The following is a 22,866-nucleotide window of genomic DNA, read 5'->3' on the forward strand; positions in this document are numbered from 1 at the left end:
TCATCCTCTGTTGTCCCCTTCTCCTCCTGCCCCCAATCACTCCCAGCATGAGGGTCTTTTCTAGTGAGTCAACTCTTTGCATGAGGTGGCCAAAGTATTAGAGTTTCAGTCCTTCCAATGAACACTCAGGACTGGTCTCCTTCAGAATGGACTGGTTGGATCTCCTTGCAGTCCAAGGGATTCTCAAGTGTCTTCTCCAACACCACACAGTTCAAAAGCATCAATTCTTTGGCACTCAGCTTTCTTCAGTCCAACTCTCACATCCATACATGACCACTGGAAAAACCATAGCCTTGACTAAATGGACCTTTGTTGGCAAAGTAATGTCTCTGCTTTTCAATATGCTATCTAGGTTGGTCATAAGCTTCCTTCCAAGGAGTAAGCATCTTTTAATTTCATGGCTGCAATCACCATCTGCAGTGATTTTGGAGCCAAAAAAAATAAAGTCTGATGCTGTTTCCACTGTTTCCTCATCTATCTGCCATGAAGTATGGGACCAGATGCCATGATCTTCGTTTTCTGAATGTTGAGCTTTAAGCCAACTTTTTCACTCTCCACTTTCACTTTCATCAAGAGGCTTTTTAGTTCCTCTTCACTTTCTGCCATAAAGGTGGTGTCATCTGCATATCTGATGTTATTGATATTTCTCCTGGCAATCCTGATTCCAGCTTGTGCTTCTTCCAGCCCAGCATTTCTCATGATGTACTCTGCATATAAGTTAAATAAGCAGGGTGACAATATACAGCCTTGAGATACTCTTTTTCCTATTTGGAACCAGTCTGTTGTTCCATGTCCAGTTCTAACTGTTGCTTCCTGACCTGCATACAAATTTCTCAAGAGGCAGGTCAGGTGGTCTGGTATTCCCATCTCTTTCAGAATTTTCCATAGTTTATTGTGATCCACACAGTCAAAGGTTTTGGCATAGTCAATAAAGCAGAAATAGATGTTTTTCTGGAACCCTCTTGCTTTTTTGATGATCCAGTGGATGTTGGCAATTTGATCTCTGGTTCCTCTGCCTTTTCTAAAACCAACTTGAACATCTGCAAGTTCACGGTTCACATACTGCTGAAGCCTGGCTTGGAGAATTTTGAGCATTACTCTACTAGTGTGTGAGATGAGTGCAATTGTGTGGTAGTTTGAGCATTCTTTGGCATTGGCTTTCTTTGGGATTGGAAGGAAAACTGACCTTTTCCAGTCCTGTGGCCACTACTGAGTTTTCCAAATATGCTGGCATATTAAGTGGCATATTCTTGGCATATTCTTCCCTTGGACTCTTCTAATTATCTGAAGACATGTCCAGAATATCCTTCTGGAGAATGAGAACCATGGAACGAAGTTGCTTGCGTAGCCAAGGACATCCAGGGTCAGCCCACAGCCAGGAGGCCACAAGACATGTAGACAAGCCAAGACAGGAGCTGCCTAGCTGAGCATAGCCAAGATCAATGGGACTGCCCAGTCGACCCACAGATTCATGAGGAATAATAAATGGTTGTTGCATTGCTTTTTTTTTTTTATAAACACAGATGTAACTAAGTGATATACCCTTCTTGAAGATTGCAATGGACTGAATTGTGTCACCCCAGAATTTTATGCAAGAAGAATAAACCATCAATCCTAAAGGAAATCAACCCTAAATATTCATTGGAAGGACTGATGCTGAAGCTCCAATATTTTGCCACCTGATTGGAAAAGAGCCAACTCCTTAGAAAAGACCCTGATGCTGGGAAAGACTGAAGATAAAAGGAGAAAGGGACCACAGAGGATGAGATGGTTAGATAGCCTCACTGACTCAGTGAACATGAATGTGAGCAAACTCTGGGAGATAGTGGAGGACAGAGGAGCCTGGCGTGCTGCAGTCCATGGGGTCACAAAGAATCAGACATGAGTTTGTGACTGAAGAACAGCAGCAGAAGTCAGAGGTTGAAGTTTTAACCCTGATGTGACGGTATTTGGAGATAGAGTCTTTGTGAGACAATTAGGCTTAGAGGAGGACGTGAGGCGTTGGGCCCTCATGATAGGATCAGTGCCCTCTAAGAAGAGGAAGAGACACAAGACCCCTGTCTCTCTCTCTCTGCCTTGGGATGACACCAGAAGAAAGCAGGCATGTAAAAGTCAGGAAAAGAACCCTCACCAGAATTCAACCGCACTGGCACCTTGGTCTCAACTTTAGCCTCCAGAACCGTGGGAAAATTACTGTCTGTTGTTTAAGCCACCTGTTTACGGTATTTTCTTATGACAGCCCAGCAGACTAACACAGCTTTGGTACCAAGCTGTAGTGGGTTGCTCTATCAAACATCTAAATACGTGCAAGCAACTTTGGACCTGGGTAAAGGGTAGAGGCTGGAAGAGTTTTGAGGTGCATGAGAAATACGGACATTAAAGGCAATTCCCATGAGCTCTCAGACAGAAATGAGGAACGTGACATTGCAAACTGAAGGAAAGGTGACCCTTGTTATAAACTGTCAGAAAATTTGGTTGAATTGAATTTACTATTGTGTGGAACATAGAACTCATGAGGAATGAAATTAAGTATTTACTTAAGGGGATGTCCAAGTAAAGTGCTGAAGAAGTGACTTGGTTCTTCCTGTCTGCTTGGAGTAAAATGCTAAAAGACAGAAATTAAGAGAAATTGTTAAGCAAAAAGGGGCCAGAACTCGAAGATTTAGAAAATTCTCAGCTGATCCATATTGTAAAAAAGATTTTAAAGTCCATTTTAAAAACATTAAGGGTACAACAAAAGTTTGAAAAAGCATCCTAGGTGAAACACATGAACTTAATCAGACAATAGAAAGCCGTGAATAGATATGAGATGATGTTAGCAGAAATATTGCCAGTTTGGGGCAGAAAATGTCAAAATACATTAAGGAAGGCTGTCAGACATCTTCGCTATTACAAGTTAGGTGTATAGAGCTGTGTATGTTTGTGCATGCTGTTGTGTCCGACTCTTTGCAACCCCATGGACAGTAGCCTGCCAGGCTCCTCTGTCCGTTGAATTTTCCAGGCGACAATGCTGGAGTGGGTTGCCATTTCCTTCTCCAGGGGATCTTCCCGACCCAGGGATGGAACTCACATCTCTTGCATCTCCTGCGTTGGCAGGCAGTTTCTTTACCAGCTGAGCCATGAGGGAAACCCCCCTCATAGAGCTAATTGTCTGTAAATGTGTGTTATCTTTCAAGAAGACAGAAGAAGAATATCCAAGGCAATTCAGATACCATCAAGGTCACCATTCCCACCTCAGTAGGCACAGGTACAGGAATCAAAGCTGCCGCCACTTCAGTTTGACAGGGTGGGACCACTGGCAGCAAAGCCACTGAGACATGGGGATGACAACCCCCTCAGTGAGTCTGAAGGGCAGAGCATTGAAGTCTGAAGAGAATTATTCCAGAGTCTTAAATCTAATGCAGACCGACATAATGCGTTTGGGGCTTGCCCAGGTCAATCACCTCGTCTTTCCTCCCTCGTTCTCCCTTTTGGAATGAGACTGTCTTTCTCACACTGCACCACTACTGTATCTTGGAAGCATGTAACTCATCTGGCTTCACAGGTTCATAGCAGGAGAGGAACCTTGCCTTAGGATGAGTCTTACTTCACAGTTCACCCATATTTGATTTAATGATATGAGATGAGAATTTGTAGTTTAAACTTTTTTTGGTCCTGAAAAAGTTAAGATGGTGGGGGCTGTTGGGATGAGATGAATGCATTCTGAATGTAAAAACAACATGAACTGGGGGGAAGTCAGGGGCAGAATGTTATGGATTGAATGGCGTTCTTCAAAAATTCATATGTTGAAATCCTAACATTCAACTTGATGGCATTGGGTTGGCAAAAACATTAGTTCGGATTTTTCCATAACACGAATGAACATTTTGGACAACCCAATATTCAGTGATGAGGCCTCTGGGAGGTAATTAAGGTTTTGCTGTCGTGAGAGGAGGACCATCATGAAATTAGCGCCCCTATAAGAAAAAGAAGAGGGACGTCCCTGGTGGACCGGTGGTTAGGATTCTGTGCTTCCACTCCAAGGGGGCACAAGTTTGATTGCTGGTTGGGAACCCGAGACCCCATACGCCTCACATCAAGGCCAAACCATTTGTTTATTTTTTAGAAAAGAAAAGGAAGAGACTGCAGACATATCTCTTTTTACCATGGGATGACCACGTGAAAGCACCCACCACAATGGGAAGAGACTCCCCCAGAACCTGAGCATGCGAGCACCCTGACCCGCCCTCCAGCTTCCAGAACTGTGAGAAAGGAAATAGCTATTGTTTGAACCACTGCTCTGTTACGGCGGCCCACGCAGGCTAAGGGAGTATCATGTATAATTGTCATGCAGACGGGTTTGGGGCTTCCCTGGTGGCTCAGTGGTAAAGAATCTGCCTGCAATTCAGGAGACCCAGGTTCGATCCCTGGCTCAGGAAGATCCCCTGGAAAAGGAAATGGCCACCCACTCCAGTATTCTTGCCTGGAGAATTCCATGGACCGAGGAGCCTAGCAGGCTACAGTCCATGGGACTGCAAACAGCTGGACACGACTAAGCAACTAACACTTTCACAAATTTATTTCACCATTATGTCCCTCTCCATGGAACATTTCAGAATATGATTTCATAGACAACAATCCAGGGAGACACTGGGATGAATAAATTGCAATAAAGAAGTGCCCTGGGATGTCATATTTTAGAGACATAATAAAGAAAGGACAATCAAGATTTAATGATGGAGTGTTCTGGGAGAGTGAAAGAAGGAGTAAAAACAATAACATGTTTAAAAGCCAGAGAACCTGAGCAGACTGTGGACTTGAAGACAGAACCAAGCAACTCAGGAGAAGTGGGTTTGAGGGAAAATAGTGAAGGACATGGAAACCGGGCGTGCTGCAGTCCATGGGGTCGCCAAGTCAGGCATGACTCAGAGCCTGAACAACAACAACAGATAGGCTTTAGAGAGATTAAACCAGATGGCAATGTTCTATCTTTAATAAATGAGACTTAGCAGGCATCAGAAAAAAACAAGAACAATGCCAGGGAGAGATCGGACTGGTTCTGCAGATTCTAAATGGTGAACAATCGACTCATGAAAGAAGATCCTGCTGAGGGAAGAAATTCAGGAGCTGAGTGAGGCATCTCCAAACGCGGTGACACCGGTGAGCCAGACATACAGAGGCCATACGGGCAAACGAGACTGCTTCTCATTTGAGGTACATTTTGAGGCAGATTCAAGACTATATATACCTCCAACTGTTGATTTCCTGGTAACCTGACAACAGCGTTCGTGAGTCATTTAGCCATTAATTGGATATTGATTCACAGAAGGGCAACCAACCAAGATAGTGACCTAATTGCAGTTATGCTGCCTGAAGAACAGTCTAAAAGAGCCAGAATCCTTGAACTTGGAAAAGGGAAGTGGGAGAAGTGGGGGAGGGGAAAGCTGGGCATTGCTTTCAGTTCCTGTAAAGGCTTTTATGGGTGGAAAGCAGAGCAGGAACAGTTGCTGTGCCTCAGAGGATTCTCCTATGCCTTGTGAAGGCACGGCTCCTTCCCCGGGGAATCATCAAGGGGAGTGGAGTAGCCATCTGCCAAGATTCTGCAGACGGATGATGACGAGTATGAGAGCGAATGAAAATACCCTCATGGCTTCTTCCAAATCTGAGATCCTGCATCTATTAATACAAATAAGCTGTCTCTTTTCCTAATTTAGACTATTCTCACCAGGCAGATCTGCTACCTTCTATCACCAAGAAAGCAAAACAAGGGCCTTCAGATTGGGTCCCCATGACCAAAACTCATAAAAGGTGAGCTGGAGACTTCAGGCTCAAAGAAGTGTCTTCTGCTCCATCTGCGCCTCTCACACCCAACAGTGATGAGCAGACAGTGCACATCTGTGTACCACCTGCCAATTGGGAGAGGAGCAGTATCTCCTATGTGGCTACACCTTGAAGTCAGGATTGAATCACATACAGTCAGCCCTCCATATCCATGTGTTCCACATCTGCAGATTCAATCAACCACAAATAGAAAAAAGAAATTTTTTTTAATTTCAGAAAGTTCCCAAAAGCAAAATTTGAATTTGCTGCACATTAGCAAATGTTTACATAACATCTGCACTATATTTACAACTATTTACATAGTATTTACATTGTGTTAGATATTGTAAGTATTCCGGAGATGATATAAAGTATACAGGAAAAATGTGATAGGTTATATGCAAATTTTAATACTACGTCATTTTACGTAAGAGACTTGGGCATGCTCAGATTTTGGCATCTGCCAGGGTCCTGGTTGCTGAGATGGTAAAGAATCCACCTGCAATGCAGGAGACCTGGATTTGATCCTTGTGTTGGGAAGATCCCCTGGAGAAGGAAATGGCAACCCACTCCAGTATTCTAGCCTGGAGACTTCCATGGACATAAGAGCCTGACTGGCTACAGTCCATGGGGTCACAAAGACTGAACAACTAATTTACCAAGGTCCTGGAACCAGTCCCCTAGATACTGAGGGATGACTGTGTTTCCTACCACTCTCAATAAATAACATTTCATTTGGTCTCCAATCTCCAAACTTTAGTAACCTCTTCCAAGAGGAAGACAGTTTCCCAACAAGGTTCATTTCTCCTTTGGCCTCTTCCTCAACATCTTCACATGTTTGACAAAATTCAGCAAAGGCTTGATTATAAAATCCAGATGAAGCCACCTGGGTTTCAGGATATAATTTGAAACTTGGCTGCTTTATGCATGCAAAAGAAAAGAAACAAAGTCAACTATAAGAACACAAAGCTTAATAAATGAAAAATGTTCAAACTTTATATTCAGATAGGGAAGTGAATATATTCCAAAGAAAATAATCTGCTGCCTCTAAGAAATTAGAGTATTTTTCAGAGGTAATCAGTACTCATCTCCAAGGCAATGGATACTAAGGAAAATACATGATGTATGCATATTCTCTTTATTTGGCATGAAAAATGTGCTTTAAGCAGCATTTAAAACTTCAGGTACTGTAACCAGGCAATCTAAGTTCAAATCCCAGTTTTTCTATTTACTGGCTGTGTGACCTGGAATTAGTCCTGTAACCTCTCTGAACTCTAGGTTCCCAACCATAAAATAAGAATAAAGTTAGTATCTACCTTATAGAATTGTTGAAAGAATGAAATGAGTTAACACATTTACAGAGCAATAAAACAATTCCTAGTACATAGCTAGTGCTCAGGGCTTCCCTGGTGGCTCAGAGGTTAAAGCGTCTGCCTACAATGTGGAAGACTGGGGTTCGATCCCTGGGTCGGGAAGATCCCCTGGAGAAGGAAATGGCAACCCACGCCAGTATTCTTGCCTGGAGAATCCCATGGACTGAGGAGCCTGGTGGGCTGCAGTCCACGGGGTCACAAAGAGTCGGACACGACTGAGCGACTTCACCTCACTTCAGCTGGTGCTCAATGAATGTTTGTAATGATCATTGCTGTTGCTTTTAAATAGTAGAAGAGAAAAAGGTCTGGCTCTTTTTTGAAAGAGTTTGTGGAATGAAGAAAGCCACATGTCTATTGGGAATTGCTCAAAATACCTGAGGTAAAAACAAAATGTATCCACTAGATCTTTCTGTACCTCCGCCTGGAGCAGGTCAAAACTGGTATAAAAAAAGAAAAAAATATGGCCTGAGTAGAGGGTAATTCTCAGAAAAATTAGCTCTCAACTAGTATTAATGAGATAGTCACCCATTCCTACAGAGGAGCAGCCTGGAACAGTCAATGTCAAAAGGATGGCTTTGTTTGTGTACACACAGTAAAACAAATGTTTGGGTAATGGAGTTTATACCAGTTAGAAGCTAAGGAGAGTATTTAATTTGTAACATGGAATTTATAACTTTCTTTATCCCCTGCTTTGAAGGTTGCTTGTAAAATCTGACAAGAAAGTATTGACAACTTTCTTAATAAATGCATATATTTTAGAAGACAGGGAATAAATTCTGTTTTCAACATCTATTTCAGTCTCTAATCTTATCATGGTTTCCAATTTATTTTGCCCATCAGCACACAATGCAGAAAACCTAAATTTATAGAAATACAACTGGCTTTTAGCTAGATTCATTTTGCAAGAGCAAGAAAGTGGGAAATAATGCCTAATATAAAAATAACTATCATTTGTTGAGCACTTATTATTGTGTTAGGCCCTTTCTGCATTTTTACATCTATTATTTCAATCAGTATTCTAAGAATCTTTCAAGATAGCTATGTGTATTAGAATAACTGATGCTAGCTAATCCTTACAAATTAACCCACTCAGTGGGGGAACTCAGTACAGATTTGTGTGCATGGTAAGTCACTTCAGCCATGTCCAACTCTTTGTGACCCATGGACTGTAGCCCACCAGGCTCCACTGTCCATGGGGATTCTCCAGGCAAGAGTACTGGAGTGGGTTGCCATGCCCTCCTCCAGGGTCTCTTCCTGACCCAGGAATCAAACCAGTGTCTCTTAAAGTCTCCTGCATTGGCAGTTGGGTTCTTTACCACTAGGGCCACCTGGGAACTCCCCCCGACCCAGTACACATTTGCATATTACTAAATAATGTCTGCTGCAGGCCAGGTGAGTCTCCTAGGTAGCACTCTTCTAAGGGATGCCTTGCGGTGTGGGGTTCCTTCTATTATGGGGTTCCAGCACCTCTGAGTCTTTTGCTTCTTGCTCTATAGACAGGGGAGAGAGGAAGAACATGGAGGAGGTATAGTGCAAGCAAGTGCAAGCCGCCCAGTCGTGTCTGACTCTTTGGGCCCCATGGTCTATACAGTCCATGGAATTCTCCAGGCCAAAATACTGGAGTGGGTAGCCTTTCCCTTCTCCAGGGGATCTTCCCAACCCAGGGATCAAACCCAGGTCTCTCGCATTGCAGGCAGATTCTTTACCAGCTGAGCCACAAGGGAAGCCCAAGAATACTGGAATGGGTAGCCTATCCCTTCTCCAGCGGATCTTCGCGCCCAGGAATCAAACCGGGGTCTCCTGCATTGCAGGCAAATTCTTTATCAACTGTGCTATCAGGGAATATCAGTTTCTAAATACTGCAGCCCGTAATTAATCTATATTACTTCTGCTTACATGCCATTAGTCAGAAATCAGTCACATGGTCAACTGTACTGCAAGGGAAGCTGGGAAATGGTGAGGAAAATGCAGACACCAGTAAATACTAAAAGTATCTGCCATGTAACTTAGCCTGTGGTCATGGAATATATTTCCTTCCCTCTCTTTAAACACAGAACACACTTAACTCCCTTCAAAGGAAACAATTTCGACTTCCATCTGATCACTGCAACCAGCTGAGAGTCCAGGTCTTCTAGGTTCTGTGAATTTCTTGTTGTTAAGTCCCGATATAACATCTTTCTTAATATCTATCTATTTGACTGTGCGGAGTCTTAGTTGCGGCAGGCAGGATCTTCTAGTCTTCACTGCGAAATGTGGAAGCTTTAGTTGTGGCATTGGGATCTAGCTACCTGCCCGGGGATCAAACCCTGGCCCCCTGTATTGGGAGCATGGAGTCTTAGCCACTGGTCCACCAGGGAAGTCCCATGGATGTGGCATCTCTTGATTCAGTGTCCTATGAATGAAAAGGAAAGTGATGGAGAAACCAAAAGGACAAGTATCTTCTCTCTCATACATACACACAATACAAATGGTATAACAGCAACAGAATAACCATAATAAAAATCCCCATCCAGGGAAGGAAAAATGACAGAAATCACAGCAGCACTGATGCTACACGTGGCCAGGCTGATATACCCACCCTCTACCTTGTGGACAGAGAAGGTTCTGGATGCGGCCTTGGATCTGCTCTTTCGGGGAACTCCTTTGTTTTTCTCAGTGACCAGCAGTTCCTCTACCTCTAAGATGTGTGTTTAAGAGCCAGCCCTCCAGGCAGTCCACTTCTTATTTGTGGAAGAAGTTATTTTCATTCTTTCATGACATTTTCCATATAGGTTTATGGTTATTTTAGCAACATAAGTCCCTCAAAAAATCTTCAGGCTCTTGCAAGCCATCAGATCTTATACTGTCTCTGTATTCCCTTTTATTTCTCTTTGTAACTTAGCTGTTTCATTCCTGGGCTCATGTCACTCTTGAAACATTTGCCAAATGCAGTTAATAGTGGCCAACACACACAACTAATGATGTTTCCCCAATTTTCTCCTTCTAGAGCTACAAGGTTACTTGGCGCATATGAACTTTCACGTTGTGGCAGGTGTTAATTTCATCAAATGTGCTGTCACTGCAAAACACAGAGTCTCATCTTTCCAGCATTTGGTATCAAATTAACACCTACTTCCTGACTATTAGGCTTCCCTGGTGGTTAAGAATCAGCATCCCAATGCAGAGGGCCTGGGTTCCATCCCTGGTCAGGGAACTAAGATACCACATCCTGACTATGAGGCCAATGCCTCCAAGTTTAAGATTTTGCTAGCAGTATCCCTGTGCATTACCGATTTTGGTAGTTGTCAGGGGAGATAACTCTAGGTGCTGAGACAAATCACAATGATCCCATAATCAGGTCTTACTAAGTACCTTATACATGTTGTGGTCCAGTTGCCAACTCATGTCCAACTTTGCAACCCCATGGACTGCAGCACACCAGGCTCCCCTGTCCTCCACTGTCTCCTGGAGTTTACTCAAATTCATGTCCATTGAGTCAGTGATGCCATCCAACCTCTGCCACCTTCATCTCCTTTTGCTTTCAGTCTTTCCCAGCAACAAGGTCTTGTCCAAAGAGCTGTCTCTTTGCATCAGGTCGCCAAAGTATTGGAGCTTTGGCTTCAGCATCAGTCCTTCCAGTGAATATTCCAGCTACAGATTTCCTTTAGGACTGACTGATTTGATCTTATTGCAATCAAAAGGACTCTCAAGTATCAATCCAAAGGACTTCTCCAGTACCACAATGTGAAAGCATCAATTCTTTGCCACACAGCCTTCTTTAAGATGTTTATTAGTATTACTGAAAATGCAGTATTAGGTGTTATATGCAAATTAGTTGTTTGAACATAATTGTGTTTAATCTTTCTTAATTAAAGAAACCAGCTCAAAGAAATTGGGCTTCCCCTGTGGCTCAGTGGTAAAGAATCTGTCTGCAATGCAGGAGCTGCAGAAGCTACAGGTTCTATCCCTAGGCTGGGAAGATCCCCTGGAGGAGGGCATGGCAACCCACTCCAGTATTCCTGCCTGGAGAATCCCAGGGATGGAGGAGCCTGGTGGGCTATAGTCCATAAAGTCGCAAAGAGTTGGATATGAGTGAAGGGACTGAGAAGAAAGAAAGTAAGTAACACATCAGAATTCACATATCTGGGATAACTGATCCAAGTCTATGACACCACCTATGCTTGTGTCTCTGGACGGCTACGCAGTATAAGCCAAAACAAAAATATGTTCCACCATGTTCTCTGCTTCTATAGCAAAGGAAACCCGAGCATTCCCTGAAGCTGTAGATCCCTTCTCTCTTCGCACTATTTCAGAGGCATTACCCTCTATCCATAGAATAATAAGAGTTACTCAAGACAACTCAAAAACACAGTGGAAAAATAATCTGTAGTTTTGAAACAATGAATGAGGTTCTTGTCTTGAAATTTGTTTGCATAAGTTTACACAGTGAGCTTACTTAATAGATCGTGCCTCTGTCAATATTTCTCTGCCATTTCTCTGCTGAATGGTTTATTTATTTAATGAATGCTTTCTGTATTCATTTAGGGAATTTTATTATGTCATAAACATTCATTAAATCTGGCAAAGGTGCACGCTGTCCAATGTTTACTCTCTGTACAAGCTTCCACATATTAACTTTCCCTACTGGAACATAAATGCAAACCAAAATTGTCACAATAGTTATTTGATCTGAACCCATGCAATATTTTATTCATTCAGTAAATGTTTATTAAATATTTGCCATCTATCGGGTGCTAAGCAAGACATGCTTTAAGATAGACTATAAATATTTTTAAATCACCTATTTCAGTTGACCACACTTGAAGCTGGCTGAAATTTCAACTCACAAATGTGTGTGTGTGTGTGTGTGTGTGTGTGTGTGTGTGTGTATCTGTATGTTTAATGGCAGTTGGGGAAGGGTGGTGAAAATAGTAAAAACTGCTAACAGCGATTACAGGTCTAATGTCAGAAGATTTATTCAGCTACATGGATATAGACTGCAAAACAAATTTTCCTTCCCAGAGACGATAATTTTCTTGCAGAATGCAAATAACATTATTTTAGATATTTTCCTCTCTTAGTAAAACACTAATTTAAATTTTCAAACAGCTGCATTAGGGAGAAATTGTATGGAAATAATTGCTAGTAAAAGTGATGTTTAAACACAATTTCACTAGCATCACTGTTCCATAAATAGGGACCTAAACTTTCCTATGTGCTATTTGCTTCCAATGAAGTGATACCACTTGGTCTTAAAGCATCACTTTAAAAGGCAAAAGCCACTTGAAGGAACATGGTGAGGAGAGCAGTGGATAAAAGAGAGAAATAGAACCATTTAGATATCCGAAACCCTCGCTTTTCATTTGCCTCAGCCTGGGGTTTGCAGGACGTCACCCACTCCCACTCATTCCTAACAAGAGTATATATTAAGCTCTTTGAAATGTGAGTATTATGGGAAGGATCGCAGTTGCTTTAAATTATAGAAGTTGGCAAGTGCCTGGGAGGAGCAGGAGGTTGTTTAAACCGAGAAAGACAGTTGCAAAACTTTGTACAACAGTATGAGCTCCAGGCTTCAAAAGTATTCTCACGCGCGGACCAGCACTTTATTTTTCATCAAGCTATTTTTTGAGTTGTTTTGAAGCCACTTCAAATAATAAACACATATTTCTGCTGGAAACATTGTTTAATGGTTTCTGAATTCATGGGACAAGAAAAGCAAGAAAGCCTCATGATTTGGTGGAAGGTTTGATATCAGCAATGCCTAGAAAAGGTAAGCTTCCCTTTTCTCTGCGTTTTTTCTCTTTTTTTTTTCCCACCCCCCTCCTATTGGCTTTCATCAACAATATTTACTGAAAGGATTTAAGACGGCTACTTGCAGGGAAATGGGGAACTTGTAGAAAGTATGTCAACAAATGATAAGTCAGAGGTCGGAAATCCTCAGCTGTGGTGTTTTCTCCCACTTTCTATTCTGCTTGTCACAGGAACCTCTGTGAACCATTTTTGAGTCTATGAAAAATGCCATTTCTCTCAGAAATTGTGTGCAGGTCTCCAATCTGATGTGCCCAGCATTTGCCAGTGTGCTGACGGGCTCATGTATTGCCAAGGTCACAGTGTCTATGTTTTCTTATCCCGTTATAGGCAGTTTAACTTCCGAAACCGTGATCTTGCTGTTAACTCAGAAATCTTTCCCATGGAAGACTGTAACATTAGTCCAGAAATTCTCTGAAGTGTGCTTATAAGCTTGTTCTGCAGCCTACGTTTTTTAAAAGTTAAATAAATCATTTGGCTTCTCTTTTGGAGTGACAAGACTGTTACAGATATTATATCCTGGGGAGGGAGAAAGAGTTCAGCTCAAAATCTGCGAAGTCGCGGTTGCTAGGCAATGCTATGGACTGGATCGGGTGGCTGGGTCTTCCTGGTTGTGCCTCAGAAGCAGGTAGGAGGAAGAGAGGTTATGACAGTGCTGTTTTTCTGTGCCAGGATCGTAGGAGAAGCATCTTTGTGGTTTTAGATGAAGGGGAACGTAGGTGATGTGTGTTTCTGTTTCCTTGAGAAAGTCTGTGATATCAGTCTTGCCATCATTTCAAGAGAGAGTTCCAGGGGCAAAAACACTTGATACAGAACAAAAGAGATTTGCAAATGTGCCCCCCAACCCCACGCATGCAGGTTGAGATTTTATCAGAGCTCACATTCATTCCTCGCACACACATGAACTTGCAGGCAGAGGTTAGAAAACCCTGTGCGTTTGCTGGAGTCTGAGTGGTTTGGGACACTAAGCTGACCTCGATCTGTGAAACCCACTGCTGGCAGAAACTGATCACAGGTCCCTCAGGCCTGAGTGAGAAAGTGGGGTGCTCCTGGGAGCCCTGGCTCTCGGCGTCCAAAGGGCTCTATCGGCTTTTTGGGTACCAGCGGTTGATCTGTTTCTGGAAAGCTTTTCCTTCTGTGTCAGATTCTAATGACATGAAGTGGATTACAGCGGCTTCCCTGCCTTTTGGGGTTCTTGGGGATGGGAGAGAGATTAAGCTCAGACGGAAGGACAGGGATTGTAGAGAAACTGAGAAGGCAGCTCCATCTGCTCACTGGCAAGGTGGTGGGGAGAAAGCTTGGCCCTTTTCTCCATCCCCGTGGGTGAGTGGAGGAAGTCGGACCCCCGCCTTGCCCCTTCACTGTCCCTGCTGCTTCCCTCTCCCCTTCCTGGGTGATCCACGCCAGCCACGCAGCCTCCAGAGGTGGAACAGTGGGTTGGACAGACAGGCTGGCATCTCCTCCTTCTCGTCCTCTCCGACCATTCCCAGGCCAGTTGGGGAAGCCCCCGCCCTATTTGGAGGGGGTCTCCAGGACCCCACCCCGTGACCTCATTGCAGGCAGCCGGGGAGCTGGGATGGCCAGGGGTTGCGTGGCGCCTGAGTGCACCCCGGGGATGGGTGCGGCCACGCGCGCGCGGCGTGGCGTGAGGGACTCGCCCCGGGATGGAGGGCGCACTTCCCATCTCGGGCTCCCACAGAGGCTGGCGGCATTTCTGCAAGCCAGAGGCCCCAGGCCCCACCTCTGGGCCCTGAGGAGGCCCCAGAGAGGACCAAAACAAAAAGGCAATTAGAGTTGCTAATGAAGCCCCAAGCCAGATGACTCATCTGGGGCGCAGCCACAGGGGGCGGGAGTCGGGGTGTGGGGCTTTGTGATGAAACCTGGAAAAGATGGGTCAGGGTTGTCCCCAAAAAGGATGGTGAGGTACAGCCCAGTGTGACCTAATCGTGCCTCCTCACCTCAGAGGCTGGGACAGAGGCCACATCTGTGAGGGACGAGAACGTTAACTAATGAACTGCCGGAGTGCGAGCGCCACACTGTCTGAACCTTGAAAAATGTTGGAACCAGACTTAGACCAGGTTGCCAGCTACAGCAGCACACCCCGAGCCCATGGATCTGGACCTGGGAAGCCCCAGACTCGGGACTCAGCCACTCGGGCGCCTGGGGAGGAGACACTATTGCAACTCAGTAGACCTTAATTATGTGTCCACGAGGTCCAGAAGCTTTGCCGGGGCTCGTGAACTTGGCCCTTGATGGAGACACCAAGTGGTAACAGCCTGGAAGGTTTATGGAAAACTTAAGAGGGGCTTTGTAAATCAGCCTACTGAAATCAAAGAGAGCTTCTAGCTGCATCTGAGCTAGACCTTGGCAGAGGAGTGAAATATCATGGAGAGACCAGAGGCTCAAGAGCATCTAGGCAGAAGCCAAGCAGCAAAGAGAGATTAAAGGTCATGGCTGTTCCCAGGGAGGTGGTGAGGCTCTGTTTCCCCAAGTGTATTTCAGGTCAGTTTCATGGGTCATTAATAAGAGGATAACCAGTAGCACTGCCTGGTCAGGCAAATGTGGGAAAGCCTAAAAATATACACCGCAGAGGACCAAGAACTCAGGCTGAGGGATCGCAAACACGTGACTCAAATCCAAACTCCACCCCTTACCTACCTTGTAAACTTGGACCTAGATTGCTCCATCTGTCAAGTGAGGACCATTATCTGCATTCTTATAAGGACATTTGGAGGATTTAATTAGAGTGTTTATGAAAAAGGCCTACTATCAAAGTGTCTGGTCAAAGTCATGGGGCCAAAGTGTCTGGCCCCTTGAACGTTAGTTATTCTGACTAGCTATTAGATGCTACTTTCTTTGCTGCAGGAATTCTCACATGTTTTATTTCCTTGGTTTGTCCTCTATCTTTCCATGAGTGGGTCATTAGAATCTAATATTTTCTAACTCATTAGAATATGAGACCACTTTTTTTTTGGTCCCCAAAAAGTGTCGCACATGGGGAACTCTAAATGCATGCTGGAATATGGTTGGGTTGGCCCAAGGAGTTGAGACTACCGTGGCCTGCAAGCCCATGAAGTTTTCCAAGATTTAATCAAAATTTATCAGTCTTTACCTGCCACTGCATAAATGCCACCCTATTACAATGAAACAGAAACCCCAAAACTGAGTTTCTCCTATCTAAAAAATTTAGTTTTTCTCCTTAAAACTATTGTCAGTTTTTATAAGGAAGAGAAAAATAAGAGCAAAGCAAATTCTTTCACTTTCACACCCAAAAGGCCAACCTCTGCCTCTGGTTTGAGGGCCTATATTTGGCGGGCAAAGGCAAGGACATAAGCTAGAATAAAACATGATCCCATCTTCAAGGAGCCATCAGTCAGAATGTTGTTCAGTCACTAAGTTGTGTCCGACTCTTTGGGACCCCATGGACTGCAGCACATCAGGCTTTACCATCTCCGGAGTTTACCATCTGCCAGAGTTTGCTCAAACTCATGACCATTGAGTCAATGACTCTGTCAATCAGGTAGAGAAAATAAAGTGTGTGTTCTCATTTCTAAAATGTGAAATTAGGTTTTCAAGGAAGAGTATAGGAGGAGCTCAAAGTGAATTCTGGAAAAGCGAGACCTCGAGTCTCTTGAATGATCAGAGCAATAAGGAACTTTCTTTGACATTTACCAAGTGTGAGAAACTGTGCTAAGTACTTTGCAATGATAACTCATGTGCACTTTATAAGGCTATAAGGTGAATGTTGACTTGCCCATTTCACAGATGAACAGACTAAGCCCTAGAGAAAGGCAGTAATCTGCCTGAAGTCTTCCAGGAAGTAGAGTATCGTCTCAAACTCAGGTCCATCTGATTCTCTGTATCCCTCACCCAGGAAAGGCTTTTCAGAGGAGATGTGTGGCCTTGAAGGATGGATACAGATTAATGGGAGGGGAATTTTAGGCAGTGAGAAGAAAATTAACAAAGTCGTGGAAGAGACCAGTATGGGGAGTGTCAGAAAATCCACCTGATGGAACAAACGGTGTGCATAGAAAGAAGAGGGAAATGAGCTCAAAAGCCTTGGTTAGATCTTAAAAGTTTTCATTGTCTGAGTGTTCAGTCGTGTTGATTCTTTGTGACCCCATAGACTGTAGCCCACCAAGTTCCTCTGTCCGTGGGATTCTCCAGGCAAGAACACTGGAGTGGGTTACCATTTGCTTCTCCAGATGATCTTCCTGACCCAGGGCTCAAACCCTCATCTCTTGAGTCTCCTGAATTAGCAGGCGGATTCTTTACCATTTTGGCACCTACAAGAACAAAAATTTGATGTTTGGTGGTGGATGTTAACTAGACTTACTGTGGTGAGTATTCCACAACATATACAAATGTTGAATCATTATGTTGTACACCTAAAGCTAATAGAATGTTCTATGTTAATTGTATCTGAACTAAAAAACAGAAAAAAATAATAAAATTCTAAAAAAGAAAAAAAAATAGTTAGCTAGAAAATGCTCAAAAAGATATTACAAAAATGTTGGCAAATGCTGTTATAGAAATGTGTAATTGATGAAAATTTATGTTATTTTCTGAAAGACTTGGTTGGGAAAAAAAAAAAAAAGATGTGTTTGGAATCAGATCATAGAAAGCCTTGAATGCCAAACCACAAAGTTTGGATTTCTTTAATAGAGGAATCATTAAAACTTTGTAAACAAGAAAGTAACAGCCTGGCAGTGCTTTAGAGCAAATAACTAAAGAGGATTAGTACAGCAGGGGCAAAGAGGAAACCTCCAGTTACTGGGAAGCCATGTTTGTCCAGGTGGGAGACAGCAGTTGTTTGCTCCCACAATCCCTAAGGGATGCGGATGCTCGTCAGACCCAGGCTCCTAATTCTGCTACCCCAAAGCCATGACCACCACAGTGATCTTTCCAAGCAACGACCTTGAGGCCTTACTACATCCAGATTTAACCCTTACAATAACAGGGGGTGGAATGGAAGGAGCAAGAGGGGCAGGCGGAACTCTGAGGGCCTTCTCAGCTTTCAGACTCCACGGAGCTAAAAACTCCGAGTGCTTTTATGGACATCATTACCCATACATTTCACCATTCAATCACCAGTTTCCAGGCTTGTTCCTACAAACAGGCCTGTTTCCAAAAGAACTTGAGAGTCTACAAAATTTTTATGAGTTTACAGCTATAGCAATTGCATAATAATGAGATTGGCGTGCAGGGATTACAGGAGGATCTCTTTTCGTATATTCCTTCAGGATAAATTTTTATCCATCTTCTTGGCTGTCTGCCTTTTGCAAAAATTCAGCTGTCCCCCCCTTATGTCCGAGAACACTTATTGTGGTGCGATACCACCCCAGGATCTTGTGCGGGGTTGGGGATTTTTTTTTTGCTGTGCTGAGTCTTTGTTGCTGTGAGGCCTTTTCCCTAGCTGCGGGGAGCAGGGGCTACACTTCAGTTGCAGGACACAGGCTTCTCGTTGCAGTGGCTACTGTTATTGTGGCCTTCCCTGACGGCTCAGACGGTGAAGAATCTGCCCACAATGCAGGAGGCCAGGGTTCTCTTATTGAGGAGCCCAGGCGCTAGGGTGCTTGGGTTTCAGTAGTTCATACATGGGCTCAGTAGTTGCAATTTGTGAACTGTAGCTCAGTCTCAATAGTTGTGGTTCACAGCATGTGGGATCTTCCCAGATGGCAGGTGGATTCTTTATCGCTGAGCCACCAGGGGAGCCCCCTTGTGGTGCTTTGAATAATAGTTATTCGTGCTGAGGTCCTATGACTCCCACCAGCTCCCACATGGGAAATGGCAGCCCACTCCAGTACTCTTTGCCTGAAGAATCCCATGGGCAGAGAAGCCTGGTGGGATGGGGGCCACAGGGTTGCAAAGAGTTGAACACAACTGAAGCGACTTAGCACTCAGCACTCAGCTCCCACAGAGGGTGAGCTTCAGAGAGCAGGAATGAAATCATCTAGATTTTCCAGTGCCTTACAACTCTAGTAGATCTGAATCAATCTACAAACACAGGTCTGCAGGAAATCTCACATTTTTCCATTTTATTTCGTACAACATAAATCTGATTCCAAGAGTTCGTGACAGCAGGAGGTTTAGTTTCAAAAGTGATCAGGCTTCTACCCCCACTGTCACCAGAACTGGGGAGGTCTTCCTTCAGATCACTGTGCCCTCTCTTATAAATTGCCTGTCCCTTTGATGTCTGTGTGCTCGGCTTTCCAGCCCTGCTTAGGAAGTGAGGGTCACTGTCCAGCCGGGAAGCTGGGGTCCAAGTGGTCCTCAGCTGTCCTGTCCTCTGCAGTCTGGCCACAGTGTTTCCACTTCTCACGGATGCCCTGGTCCCCTGGGGAAGTTGCCCATCAAAAGCCCTGCATTCTTGCCTTTCCCAGCGTCTACTCTTGGACTTGGGTTTAGGAAAGAAAGGAAGAAATATTATTTTCAAGAAATGTCTGCTTCCTGCTCTGCCTATATAACCTTGAAACAAAGGAGCCCAAAGAGCCAGGCAACCTTCTTGCAATAAGTTGGGAGTAGAGAACACGCATGAATAGGTATTTCCCTAAGTTATTTTGTCATATAACCCAACAGGCATTCAGCAGTGGTAGTGAAGTACATCTTCCGATAACTGATGAAACGGCATCTCCAAAGTTGCTCAGTTGATCACCAGAGCTTATCAGGCTTTTTATTAAGAACCTACTATGTGCCTGTACCTTGCCTATATTGTCTACATGTCCCCATTTTTCAGATGAGAGAGGTGGATCACTTACTTAACACCCTACGAGCACTGTAGGGCAGCATAGGTAGTTAAATTCCAGTTGTACTCATCTCCAAAACCCACACCCTTCTGACCCTGCCACATGGACTCTGGCAAGGATTCCTAATTCTCTAACTAGCAGTTCAGAGCCCTGGTATTGACTCATCCTAGAGTAGACATTTCCAATTAACATTTTTTTTTAATTTATTTTGGTAAAGTAAAGTTGATTTACGATGCTGTGCCAATTTCTGCTGTATAGCAAAGTGATCAGTTATGCATACACACACATACATATAAACATTTTTCATATTCTTTTCCATGGTGATTTATCACAAGGTGTTGGATCTAGTTCCCTGTGCCTTACGGCGGTGAGACCTTGTTGTTTATCCATTCTCTGTATAATAGTTTGCCTCTGCTAACGCCAAACTCCTAATCTATTCCTCCCCAACCTCCTCTCCCTTGGCAACCTATAGATCTGTTCTCTACAACATTTGTTTAAAGTGGAGATTTTTTTCACCACGAACATAGTCTGACTCTGTTTGAAATACTGACAATCTCATGGAATGGCTTTTTACCCCATCTCATCAGCCATCTGTGAGGCAGCAGGGATGGAGACTTAATCCTATTTGAAAGATGAGAGCAAGGCAAAGTGACCTGTGCACGGCCAAAAGACTAGATGGGAGCTCAAAGTCCCACATGCATTTCTCAGTCTGTCTCCCCAGCAAGGGGGGGAGTTAGTCCTAATTAATCAGAAGTCATCTATAAGACAGCATTAAATATTTGCACGTTTAGTGCCTGCTCATACGGCCCGTAACAGAAAATCATAGCTGACACTGTTGCCTTAAAACGCATCCTGCTAGATGTACACAAATGATATTTGAGAGGTATCATTAAAACTTCACTTGGTGGCCTTGTCAATTGCCAGCATCCTCAAACCAGATTACTCTCTTAAACTAGTAAGTTATTTTTTTCAGTTTCTTTCTTGCACCTTTAAATTTTTTGGGGAAAAGAATTCTTTAGGTAATTTTGACCCCAGGCTGCTGTAAAATCTAATTTGAAATCCGTAGCATCTCAGTGTAGGGATCCTTTGAGTTACCAACCCATTTTATTTTATCACGGGTGTTCATACCCATTCCTCCGATCCTTTGCCTCAGCTCTTTTCCTTTCCGATAAAGACCACGTTCCTTGGTATAATCCTGGATGGGTGGGGGTCTTGAAAATCTGTCTCTTGCCCCCTTCCTCATCCCCTTTACCCCTACTGCTGGCCTCCATATATCCATATACCCATGTATACCAAATACCAGAGACTGGGTGCTTTAAACAACAGAAATTGATTTTCTCACAGTTCTGGAAGCTAGAAGTTCAAGACCAAGGTGCCATAGGTTTGATACCTTCTGAGGCCTCTCTTCTTGGCTTGCAGACAGCCGCTTTCTCACTGTGTCCTCATGTGGCCATTTTTCTGTAGAGAGCATGTGGTCAAGTTCCCCCTCGTACAAGAACACTGGTCAGATCAGATTAGGGCCCATCCTCAGGCCCTCATTTTATCTTGATCACTCCTTTAAAGGCCTTATCTCCAAGTACAGTCAGCTGGTGAGGTATGTCAACAGGTGACTTTCAGGAAAGCCCAGTTCGCTGCAGAACACCCCAAAAGCTATGCACAGTGAAGTCATCACAGTTCCCCAGTCCTTCCTTCTCTCCGTGTGACGCAGGTTTAAAGAATCACGTTTGTTCCCTTTGCATGGATTATGTTGAACCATATGCAACAGCTGACCTTCAACCATTCTATTGCGTGCATGCTGTGAGCTAATCGTGTCTGATTCTTTGTGACCCTTTGGACAATAGTCTGCCAGACTCCTCAGTCCATGGGATTCCCCGGACAAGGATACTGGAATGAGCTGCCACGCCGTTCTCTAAGGGACCTTCCCAACCCAGGGATCAAACCTGCCTTGGCAGGCTCTTCACCGCTAGTGCCACCTGGGAAACCCTACACAAAATGGCAATTTTATATAACTCCAGTACAACCTAGAGACATAAAAACTCTCATTTCCTGAAAACAATTTAGGGACAAAGTCCTTATAATATTACAGAAATTGTCATATTTCCATCCTCCTGTCTTTTCTTGAGTCTGAGATGAAATGGTCCCAGACAAACTTTGAGAATTTATCCACACTACAAACTCCACCTTCAGCTTCAACACCAATCATAGCAAAATGTTCATTTTTTGTAAGGCAGCCCTGGGCTTCCCTGGCTCAGCTGGTAAAGAATTCACCTGTAATGCGGGAAACCTGGGTTCTGTCCCTGGGTTGGGAAGATCCCCTGGAGAAGGGAAAGGCTACCCACTCCAGTATTCTGGCCTGGAGAATTCCATGGACTGTATAGTCCATGGGGTCACAAAGAATTGGACACGCTTTGCTACTTTCACTTTCCATTAAAATACCGCCAGTCACCAGAAAGTTCTTTCTTATGCCAGAATCTTACCCTTTTAAATGTTTCTCCACTGGTCTTGTTCTATTTTTAGAAGTAGCAGGAATCCCACCCCTTTCCTCTGGCTTCTTAAACATTTAAAGACTGTCACCATCTGCCTACCTAACCCTCTCCAGGGTCTCCCTGGACTTGCAGGGAGACATTTCCCTGACACTATGTGGTTGACCAAACATACCCACGCCCCTCTGGAAATAACGTCCAGACCTCGACACCGGATACCAGATGACTTTCACAGTCAGTGCTAACTCCACATCAGTTTCCTGGGATGGGTGGCAGCTATGCAGAAACCTGTATGGAGAAATAATCTGAACCCAATCTAGGGTTCGCAGGAAAGAATGTAAAATTCAATTAGTGATAGCTTAAGGAGAAGCAGATACTCTCCAGAACTGCTTTAACTATTAATACTACACTGGACACTGTCTGACAGTCCAGGTCACAGGGAAGCTATTACTCTGTGATTTAAATACTCTGTTTTCCTTAGTGCTAAATTTGCATCAGCTTTGCTAGTCAGCCCATTTTGGAAAAAAAAAAAAAAAGATCAAGTATGTTGCTCAGATTATTTCTTTTCAGCACCGTCTCTTGCTATGTGGCACAGGCTCTAGGGTGTGGGTTTCATTAGTTACAGTTCCTAGGCTCTGGAGCACAGACTCAGTAAATGTGGCGCACGGGCTTAGTTGT

At 43.9% G+C, this 22,866-nt stretch overlaps 1 protein-coding gene across 1 annotated transcript in view; it reads left to right on the forward strand.

The window, feature by feature from the left end:
* The first annotated feature begins 12,861 nt into the window (after positions 1–12,861).
* The window catches only part of C1QTNF7 (C1q and TNF related 7), a 125,289-nt gene continuing 115,284 nt past the window's right edge, over positions 12,862–22,866 (forward strand). Inside the window, exon 1 of the mRNA XM_052642108.1 lies at positions 12,862–12,921. Within this exon, the coding sequence (XP_052498068.1) occupies positions 12,909–12,921 (13 nt within the window). The 5' untranslated portion in view covers positions 12,862–12,908. The remainder of the gene's footprint in view (positions 12,922–22,866) is intronic.

The sequence above is a fragment of the Budorcas taxicolor genome, chromosome 6, assembly GCF_023091745.1.
Source record: "Budorcas taxicolor isolate Tak-1 chromosome 6, Takin1.1, whole genome shotgun sequence".
In the NCBI taxonomy this organism is placed as follows: domain Eukaryota; kingdom Metazoa; phylum Chordata; class Mammalia; order Artiodactyla; family Bovidae; genus Budorcas; species Budorcas taxicolor.